The sequence below is a fragment of the Lycium ferocissimum genome, chromosome 7 (genome assembly GCF_029784015.1).
Source record: "Lycium ferocissimum isolate CSIRO_LF1 chromosome 7, AGI_CSIRO_Lferr_CH_V1, whole genome shotgun sequence".
Lineage (NCBI taxonomy): Eukaryota > Viridiplantae > Streptophyta > Magnoliopsida > Solanales > Solanaceae > Lycium > Lycium ferocissimum.
Window position 1 is genome coordinate 31,546,919 of NC_081348.1, and position 10,126 is coordinate 31,557,044.

At 35.6% G+C, this 10,126-nt stretch overlaps 2 protein-coding genes across 6 annotated transcripts; one reads left to right on the forward strand and one right to left on the reverse strand.

Annotated features, from left to right (window-relative positions):
* The first annotated feature begins 1,649 nt into the window (after window positions 1–1,649).
* LOC132064380 (uncharacterized) lies at window positions 1,650–5,732 on the forward strand. Of its 5 annotated transcripts, none has more exons than XR_009416544.1 (4): window positions 1,650–1,867; window positions 2,795–3,778; window positions 4,646–4,859; window positions 5,372–5,732. XR_009416544.1 is itself a non-coding variant. In XM_059457335.1 (4 exons), the coding sequence occupies exons 2-3, from the start codon at window positions 2,841–2,843 to the stop codon at window positions 4,666–4,668; spliced, it is 567 nt and encodes a 188-aa protein (XP_059313318.1). In that variant the 5' UTR covers window positions 1,679–1,867; window positions 2,795–2,840; the 3' UTR covers window positions 4,669–4,699; window positions 5,372–5,669. The 5 variants fall into 5 exon arrangements, 2 of the variants coding, with proteins under 2 accessions (XP_059313317.1, XP_059313318.1); XR_009416543.1 differs by having other exon boundaries at window positions 1,653–1,867; window positions 4,646–4,699; XR_009416542.1 differs by having other exon boundaries at window positions 1,676–1,867; window positions 2,795–3,384; window positions 5,372–5,669.
* A 483-nt stretch (window positions 5,733–6,215) lies between these two features.
* Window positions 6,216–9,821, reverse strand: LOC132062711 (uncharacterized). Its single transcript, XM_059455231.1, has 3 exons — window positions 9,630–9,821; window positions 9,394–9,542; window positions 6,216–6,413 (listed from the first exon to the last, which is right to left on the reverse strand). Exons 1-3 carry the CDS (start codon window positions 9,727–9,729, stop codon window positions 6,336–6,338), a joined length of 327 nt encoding a protein of 108 aa, XP_059311214.1. The 5' UTR covers window positions 9,730–9,821; the 3' UTR covers window positions 6,216–6,335.
* Between the last annotated feature and the right edge of the window lie 305 nt (window positions 9,822–10,126).

Sequence of the window (10,126 nt, forward strand, 5' to 3'; positions counted from 1 at the left end):
TTTAGTAATATTTTATATTTTTAGGATTCGAGCGCAGTAGCGGTCACGAGCCACCCACTCGGGCATTTTCTCATGGGTCTGCGTCGAGCCGGCGGTGTCTTCCCGTATGACCCACCGAGCCACGGAGTAAGCTTTTTATTAAAATTTCTTTTATTCAACATAAGGTCAATATTTAATATATATATTTGATTATTTAAAGTACTTATTTTAAATATGTATGTTACTTATTATTTCGTTATTTTGATATTTTAGGATTCGACGCCGGCGGGTCCACGGGAGCGACCCGTTCGGGGAGCATTCGGTCGACTCGAAGGAGGTGTCTTCTCGTGAGACTGCGAGGCGCGTATAAGTTTTTACTTAAAACTACTTTTATTCAATATAAGGTAAATATTTATTTAATTTTTATAACCTTTACTTGGACTTCGAACGACATCTCGTCCGGAGACTACCTCGTATTCACCACCACACCCGTCGAGGAGCCTACGGACCCGTCTCGGGAGCCTACTCGGGCGCCGTTGACACACGGTTTGATTAAATAAATAACGTTAATGTATTCAATATAAATAAGAAATGGTACTAATTATTATATACTTTTCGGGTTCATCCTTCGGCGCACAGGTGGCGACTCTAGACGAGGAAGAGGTTGAGTCTCCGGACCTAGCTCGGCCCGAGGCTGCGGGCGTGCCGGCGGAACGGATCCCAAGAAGAAGCGCGTTACAGTCGAGGCGCACGGGCTAGGGAAGAGGAGATGATCATGACTTGGAGCGTCCGGTTATTAAGAGGAAGAAGGACGATGGAGACGATGGCGAGGGCGGTGGGGATGGCGAGCCTTAGGCTGAGGGATAGTCTCCGCATACTACATGTGGGACCCGTCACGATAGTGTATATACATTAGTGTTATACAATTTATCGTAAATATTATATATTTTTTGCATATTTATATATATTATCTTAGTTTTTATTATTGTTTATAGTTTCACGTCCTAAATTGATAAAAAAAAAAAAAAAGTGACACGTTCGAAATAAAGTTAAGCATTAATTTAAAAATAAGACGAAACCTAAAAGATAAATAACGTAAAGCTAATGACTATAAGTCTTCAAACAAAAAAACTTCGAGCTTTTCAACCACTAAAACGACAACCGCGAGGGTGAGCTAACCCAAAAAACCGTCCTCGATTCGGATTGCAGTAGCACTGACTCGCCGTAGCGGAATCGCTAGTATCAAAGTATTGCGTATTCTTTATGTATTGAGCCTATCTTATTAATTGTACAAATATAAGTAGGGTTCTATATAAAATATTGAAGTTTCGGAGTATCAAAGCATGATTAATATACGGCTAAACTACGTAAAAGGAGTGAAATGGAAAATGACGGACTACTATAGCGTAGTAAAATAATGCGCTATAGCTAAAACCCATCTATCTATAGCGCGATGAAATCTTTGCGTTATAGGGCACACAACTCCTTTTTAGCGCGATTTTTTGCGCTAAAAGCTCCTTGACTGTACCGTTACGGTTAAGTCTTTAGCGCGATAAAATGCTTTGCGTTAAAATACGTTAATAACATTTTTTTTTTGTTGGGGTATTTTGGTTAAAAAAAATTTTTTTAAGGCATTTTTGTTGTGTGTGTCACAAAAGGGGTCCCACAAACCGCACATAGCTATGCCAATTGCCCTTAACATTATCTTCTAATGTTAGGAATGTTCCAAGCATCCTTTGACCATTTACAAAAAGTAAATAACCATGTCTTAAGGACACGTTTTTTCTTACCAAAACGACTTCGTTCCTTCGCTTGTTCTTCTTCCTCCCCAAGCTCTACATGAAATCCATTTCCATGGCCAAATCCTACCCATGTTGTCACCTTCAATGTATGTATACAAATCTTCTTTTATTTCTTCCAATAATGCTCTTTAAAGCTGCTATTTTTATTTTTCTTCAAGAATGTATCTTTCTATGTTTGATCTCTTTGTTTTTCATATATTTTTTATACCCATATCGTGTTTTCTCATATTTCTTCTCCTTTCGCTTATGTTCCTTTTTGAGTTTTTTATTTTTTATTGTAGTGTTTGAGGAAAAAATGGGGACAAGGGATTTAAGTATTTTTGGATTATTTGAAATAAAAAAATTAAAATGGGAAACCCTATTAGGAATTGTGACCAACTTCCTTTCCTTTTGTTTGGATAACAAAGAAATTAGTACAGTAGTAAATTTATACTCTCTTTTGGATAAATGCTTTATTCCAGCTGCACAAAGGGACCACTGTGATTTTCAATTTTTTTCTTTGTCATTTTCTATGTTGGTGAAACGAAACTTCCATGTGATTGAGATTGTCTTGGCGTTGCCAACTTGTAAACAAGTACTATTAATATGTACAAGGATATATCCTTCTTAAAAAAAGGTACAAGGATATATGTGTGTGTGTGTATTGTATTTTTTAAAAAATCAGCAAAATATTGAGTGCTTGAGTATTTCTTCAAGATCCATTTGTAGTTTGTGGAACATGAGAAAAGGTAGGTATTTTTTTAAGTTGTAGGATAATGTTGTTTACTGGCCTAAATTTGGATACCCTTTTTAGCTCAAGTAAATATATTTAAAATGGCAAAAAAGAAGTTTTCATTTGAATGTTTTGGTGTTTTGTGCCCATGTCTTTTGTTTTATTAAATAACCAGATTGGCTGTTCATTGTCTTTAGTGATGTAAAGTCATATTTCCAAGATTTGGAAGCAAGAGCAAATTTGTTGTACAATGGCTTAGCCTTTTAGTAACTCTGTTCCGAACTTATGTTTTTGTTATCAGCTAAAGGAGTTGGAGAGAGTTAGACAAAGAAGTCTTAGGGTTAGCTATGGATCATATACAGTCAAGGGAAAGTGATTTCGAGATAGATTTGGAGAGTGGGGGAACAACTAGTGATGAAGATGGAAGTAATAACTATGATCTGACTGGTGAAATTTCTAATAAAGAGTTGTATAAAGCGGGGAGTGGGCTTCGTGGAGTTCGATTATCCAATGGATCTGTAAGAAGCCAAGATGGTTCAAATACATATAATAAAAAGTTTAGTGCTGATGAGCTTTCTGTTAGGTGTACAGAAATTTGGTCAAATAAAGTCAGGAAAGAGATGGAAAATTTGAGGGACAACAAAATGGATATTGACAAGACAAAGAAGCCAAAGCCTCCTAAACCACCTAGACCCCCAAAGGGTCCATCATTAGATGCCTCTGACGTTAAGTTCGCCAAGGAAATATCTGAGCTTGCTATATGGAAGCGGAGAAGGACCGAAAGAATTAAGGCATTGAAGAAAGTTAAAAAGGAGAGTGGATCATCTTCGAAGATGAATATATTAGCAACGGTGATCACAATTCTGTTCTTCTTGGTTATTATATTTCAAGGTACGCTTCATGTCACAGGGCATCCGAGATTTTAATTCGTCAGTAGTATTGAGAGTATGAACTTCTTCATAACATTTGTTATCATGGAGATCTTTTGAATATTCTTCTTTTGACTTCTAAATCAAGTATGTTGTTCTTTTTGGTTTATCTTGTATGAAAGCTAACAGAGTTTAGTGTTGATGCTATAACTCTATGAGCTTACTGGTTGTAAATTCTTATTATTCCTTCTGTTTTTCACTATTCTTGTTCTATGTTCTTATGAGAACTGTCGACATGAATATAACATGGTATGCACATTCAGAAAAAGTATGATGAGTTGCTAAGGAAATTTAATAAATAAGGAAGAAAGGGAGAGATCAAAATTCTAGCTTGCAGCAGTTGCCTTTACACAAAAGTATATCTCCTTGCTTATTCAAAATGCTCCGAAGATTTCATTAGCTTAATGCATGTAGTCAAATTAAGTCTGTCATTTGTAAGAGCCAAAACCTCCTGATTTGCAATTTTAAGATTTCCTGTTCCTCTGGTTGAATCAGATAATATCAGAAGCTTACTGAAACTTGTTTTCTTCATTTTCCTTATTGTTTTTGCATGAAAATCTTAAGCTGGTTGAAGTTGGCACACTCCTGGTGTTTCAATTGTAGCTGCATATATTTTGATGGCATTAAATAGGTTGTTTCTGGTTTTCCAGTTAGGCTATACAAGGTGGCTAAATGTGCTTCATGAAGAATGGCATATGATGTCTGTTCAAAGATTTTCCTAATATGTAGCTGAACTTTCTAAGTTATATCACTGTTTGTTGGAAGGGCCATTTTCTTATATCAATTTCTTGAAGATGTACTATTTACAGCTTTCCGGGAATACAGTTTATAATACATGTACAAATGAATTAGAAAATAAAAAGAAAATTGCATGATTTGGAGCTAAACTTCCTTGAGATGATCATTATCTGTTAACAACTTGTTAAGCTACATGTGCTTTAGAAAAACTAATATTCACTCCTTGGTGGAAATTTTAAGCATATTTGCTATATCAATATGGGAGGAAATTGATACTGTATCCGAGGAGTTACTATGAAAACTTAGCTCAACATTTTTTTTTTTTTTGACTATGAAAACTTAGCTCAACATTGATAGGGGAGAATCAGAATACTGTTGCACTAATGACTGCCAATTATACAATCTAGTATAAGTTTGTCATTATCCCATTTGTGGATTTTATTCTCAATTTAAGTGAATCATGATAATGTTTTCTTAATTTACAGGTGTTTTGGGCACTCGTGTATGACATCAGTGTGTATGTCGCCTTTAATTCAGTGGTAGGTTCACGTACAATTTCTTCTAAACTTTCTGTGCGACTGGTCTATGATGTGGCATCTCAAACAGTTCTCATTCTATACTTTTATCTGCTCAACAAGTACCATTCACTTTAGATACTCCTGTCTGCTCAACAATCAGCCAGGGGCAGTTTTACAGGAGGTAACAAAGGAATTCCATCCCCATGACTTTTCAAAATCATATTTTAACTCTTCCTCTTCCGTTTTCTGTAAAAAAAGATGTTGGTCGTGTGTTTCTTCCTCAAAATAGAATTGAGCTTTCACAAAAGAGAAGCATGGTTTATTAGGCCCTTAAACAACTACCGGACCAGGACATTATCTTGATGCAACAACCAACTGCTTTACTGCAAGTCGGGAATGCTAGCTTACGGTTACATATCACTTTTGACAAGAAGGAAGCGCACTTGATCATTTTACCATACCTAGTCTGTTTCAGTGTAAAGTGCCTATAAAAAAGTCTTGCTTGTAGATTTAATGTGTAAAGTCATAAGTGTGGTTTCTTATTCTCAAATATTCCCCAAGCCCCCAGCCAAAAAAATGAAATACAAAAAAGACACGATATGAGATGAGTCTGGGGAAAAGAATGATGTCATATCACTACTAGAGAAACAGGTTTGATCATTTAATAACTGTTACTTTCTTGCACCAATGCAGATCAGGGTTTTGTGGATTTGGAATGACGGAGGAACTGACTCGAACAAGTAAAATCATTTTGAATCTTTTGACAAATAGCGGCTGCTTATTGTACAGAAATGTAACAACTACTATGGATTTTGTAAAGAGCTCCTGATATTTGTAGGTGTTCTTAAGTAGCTAGAAAGAGGTACTCTGATTACGTGCCCCTCGGAGCCATGCATGATTTTGGTGTTGTACTCTAGGAAACAAGAAGTTTAGAAAAGGGTCATTGCAGAGCTTCACTTGCGGAATAGAATTAACATATCTTGATTGGAGATATGCACCTCATTACTGTTTTGGTTATATTAACTCTTCGTGCATCTATTACACCTTTTCTCTATGTGATTCAATTTGACTTTTTCAGATCAAACGTCACACTAAAACATTATATAACAAGATTTCCAAAAGATAAAGAGATTGCTGCGGCTGTTTCTAAAGCAGGTGAAAAGATTTTCCAGAAAATTATGCTCAACTAAACTTCATTGAAGAGAAGTTTTCAGTTTTTGCAATACCTTTAGAAACAAAGGCATGGCTCATGAGCGCCTACACTCCTCTGTCCATATTGGCAGTCTTTCCTGTTATATCCCAATGTTATAGCTTTTTAAAATTATGGTTTACTATTATTCTAAAGCTACCCTTTAGCTTACATACATATAAAACATGATAATATCGGACGGATGCACCAATCAATTAGCATTCTCAATAAAAGGAAAATAAAGAAGGCATTCGTTATTGACGTATGCTTACAAAGCAAGTCCTTAATTCTCACGTTACTGATAAAACACAGTTCCTAACAAAAAGCATGGGCATCACAACTTTCGGTGATGCTTAATCAAAGTCAAATAACTGCCCCTTTGAAATTTCCATGCAAGGAAGTGCAATGCATCAGCATCAAGGCAGAAAGTTTTTCTTCAAGAAAAGGACCACCAGCAAGGTGAGTTAATTAAGCTTTCACAGGCTCAGCTCTAGGCCTCCAAAGTCCCAGCCTATATTTGTGGGTGTACTTCAGTATCAGCTTCCTCTGCAATAGCAAAAGCAAAGTGTCATGAAGGATTCATGGATGCAAAAACACAGCAAAAAGATTGATGGTTGTAATTCAAACGACAGCGATATCCACTATGGTGCTATAAGATCAGAAAACAAAACATATAACTAGTTCTAAGCACTAGTCCACTCATTTTCTAGGGTTATCACTTTGGCGAAGAATCAGAACAGTTCCCAAAAGAAAGACACAGCTAAAGATTGGAAAGCATTAAATTCGGCCACTGGGAAATAGTAGACTTGATCCGATCAGCAAAATTTCCACTTTCACTGCAGTTTATCGGGTTTTGGTCTCAGTACAATATTCCAAAACTCAGAAAATATCTGGTAATATCAATCTAGAGTCATGGTGTGGCTTAGTTGTCATAGTCAACAATTCTATATCTTATAAGACACAACATTGTGCAAGGTGAACCAACTTAAACACCAACTTAAACATTCACTCTAAGCTATGAATTTACTTTCAACCTTCATAATTATGTGTGACAACTAGACCAAAAAGTTAATTTTTCTACACTTATCATTTCCAGTTGTTGGGGCAGTCCAAAAGTGATCAAGTGTTAATTCATTCTCGATGATTATAGACATGTTTTTTAAACTAATGTTTTTTAAACTAACTTGAGAGTACAGATGTTTTGGAATACCCAAAGAGTGTAAAAAAACGAAAATGGAACGAACCCAAGCCTCGGTTTCTCCACACTATCTTCTAGTATAACTCCAACTATTTCCTAGCGCTTCTTAAACTTAGCACCCCAATTCAGTTGTCCTTGCTGGAATCCCTAATCCAAGACCACCCATGAACCTCTGAGGTGTGCAACAAAAGCATGTTGTGCATAATGATAATGGTGTGAGATCTCATAGATTAACTTTGCAGTTTGAAAAGTAAACTAACAAAACGGACTAATTGATCATCTCAATAGGATAACTTGCATAGGACATCATCTTTAATCACATTACATCATTAAAATACATGTTCAAGAACACCACTAAGACAACTTAGCTCTTTCCCAGTAACAGTTCATCCTCACCTATGAGGGACAGTAAACTACGATTTTTTTTTTATTTTTTTTTACAGGTAAAGTTACAAGGGACCAAGCTTCTCCATGGAGACAATATTCACTCAAGAGCTCAGTGACCCACTAAATCAGATCATAAAAGCATAAGAAGAATTTTATGTCGATTAACATTTAGATGCAAAAGCTTAAGAACCAAAATTGGATGCTCTTAAATGCATATCAGAAAACAAAACTGGATCCTAATGTATGAATAAATACTACTACTATCATACACCAAAAACACTTTGGGCATTTCAATTGAACTGGAAATTAACATTTATAGGTATCTAGCACAAAAACTAACCAACTCAATCTTATGCGTATGAATTTCAGATTCCTCTAGGAGGAAACCTGGATCAAGTCTCGAAATAAGGCACATATTAACTTGGAACAGTAAGTCCAATTCAGGAAATGGTCAATGTCAAAAAATGGAAAGTACCATCATTAACATACTGATAGGTGCAACCAAGAATATATTAAACTTCTTTTGGTTAATAAATGTGAAATGTTACCATAACCCAAAAAAAAAAAAAAAAAAAATGCCTTGGGCACCTTCTAGGAAGAGTGCCTAAGACAAAAGAACTCTAAGAAAAGTAATTACAAAATTGGCGTATGAAAGCCTCACATCTACGAGCTCTCAGGTAGCCCCTAAGCATGTCTACATCTCTCGTTAACTCCTATTTGTATAGGTGGTATTGCAAAATTACTATGTACAGTATTGCCTTTAAAGAACTTCAGATTTATAGCACTCCATTATCTGATATACTGCAGCTCCAAGTACAGCAGCCATAACCTCTTTCTTAAATCTCAAAAAGCTAAAAATCTCCACTAACTTAACAAGTTACAACTTTACAAGCATCCAACTCAAAATATCAAATGACAAAAAGCGAATTGAAAAATTATAGCACTCTTTCAAATCCCTATCTTCTTGCCATATACTGCATCATCACATCAAGTACAGCAAAAGCGCAAAAAAAGCTCTTTCTTAAATCTCAAAAAGCTAAAAAAAGTGTGGGCTTTAATGAAAAAAAGCTAGTGCAAAAATACAAATATATACAACCAAGATTAATAATAATAAGCATCAATAAAAAATATATGGACAAAAAAATTGAAAAAATTACGATAAAGAAATATCAAATCTAGCGTCACCTCCTAAAACGCTCATTGGCAAGTATTAACTCTTGATGACAAATCGCACATAAAGTCCCGCTCAACATGTTTTGAGCCTTGTTTCAGGGCTTAAGCGCGCCTTTGATAACACTGATCACATCTATTAAGTTTTTCTTACAACATCAACTAGACAACCTACAGTTAACCATCGAAAATGTGTTTTACCATCCTGATAGAGGAAACAACCACAAAGATCTAAGCCCTTAAGTTTCGAAGATTTACTTTAAAGCTGGAAAACAGTACACATCCCAGCTGGTCTCTATTCACTTTCTCATAGTAGTAATTTATTTCTCTCATCGCCGTCTTCTCAACAAGCACAAAATGCATAAAGAATGTCATGTTCATCTTCCTCCTCCTTTTTTAAATCCATCTAAAATATATATCACACTCCATTTCCACAAAATTCACAAAAGATTATACAAGTAAACGCCAGTATTTTTGGGATTGGTCATGTGAACTTTGAGTTCATGTTGCTCTATTTAAGCTCGTGGAGTGATAACTTGTACGAAAACAACAATTATGTGTCAAAATGCGAAGGGATCCTAATCCTCAATTAGTTGAGGAAACACAACAAAAAACTATAATCAGTTATATGAATGTTCGCTATCTATATTGCTCTACATATAAAATATTGAGATTTTCATAAGAAAAAGCCGTCACTTTGTTTTGTTTTACTGAAGCAATATCGGGGACAAATGAAACAAATAAAAAGGAAAGGGATAAAAAAATACTGACATGTTTACAAGGGATGCCAAGTTTCTTGAGTTTAAGAGTACGAGTAACTAGAAGCTTCGAGAAATCTCCAATCTCTGATTCAAGTTTCTCTACATGCGTCTCTACTCCTTTCCCTACTCCGTTCAAGAACTCTGGTATCCCTACCTTCACTGCACCCACAAAAAAGTACCAAATATTTCTCACTAAAAATACAATGATTTACTACCAAATTGAAAGGTTGAAATTGAATTAATTACCTATGTAAGGATTGGATTTGGAGGAAAAGCTAGCAAACCCAGATGGCAATGAGTTTGAAAGTATTCTTTTGTTGGAAAATAGAAATTGCCTCCACGCCATTGTTGAGCAAAACTGTGGATTAAGCTTTTCCGGCTACTACCTGGGTTTGAACAAAACCCTTACACAACTGTGCAAAGATGAGGGAATGATCAATGTATTGGGGTTGTTATTTTGGTACTTAATACCTGTATTACCTTTGGTATAGGGGTTTTATAAAATCGGGGAAAAAAAATAATCAGATTTTTAATAGAAGTCATTTTTCTAGATTTTTTTTTAAAAAAAAGTTTGCCACGTAGGCACCACATATGATAAGTTAAATGTTATGTGACGTCCATGTCACCTAATTTCAATGACTAGGCTTGATTATGTAGGAATATGTTAGAAATGAGGGGTATTTTTGAAACTTTGCTAACGGTAGGGGTATATTTGGCTCCAACTTGTAATGGGAGGGGTAGAT

Excerpts from the sequence above, each read along its gene's own strand:
- LOC132064380 (XM_059457334.1), top strand. The coding sequence starts at position 2,841 with ATGGATCATATACAGTCAAGGGAAAGTGATTTCGAGATAGATTTGGAG. Across the intron at positions 3,385-5,371 it reads CTTGGTTATTATATTTCAAG|ATCAGGGTTTTGTGGATTTG; the intron begins GTACGCTTCATG and ends GCACCAATGCAG.
- LOC132062711 (XM_059455231.1), bottom strand. The coding sequence starts at position 9,729 with ATGGCGTGGAGGCAATTTCTATTTTCCAACAAAAGAATACTTTCAAAC. Across the intron at positions 9,543-9,629 it reads CAAATCCAATCCTTACATAG|TGAAGGTAGGGATACCAGAG; the intron begins GTAATTAATTCA and ends TTGTGGGTGCAG. Across the intron at positions 6,414-9,393 it reads TTGGCATCCCTTGTAAACAT|AGGAAGCTGATACTGAAGTA; the intron begins GTCAGTATTTTT and ends TTGCTATTGCAG.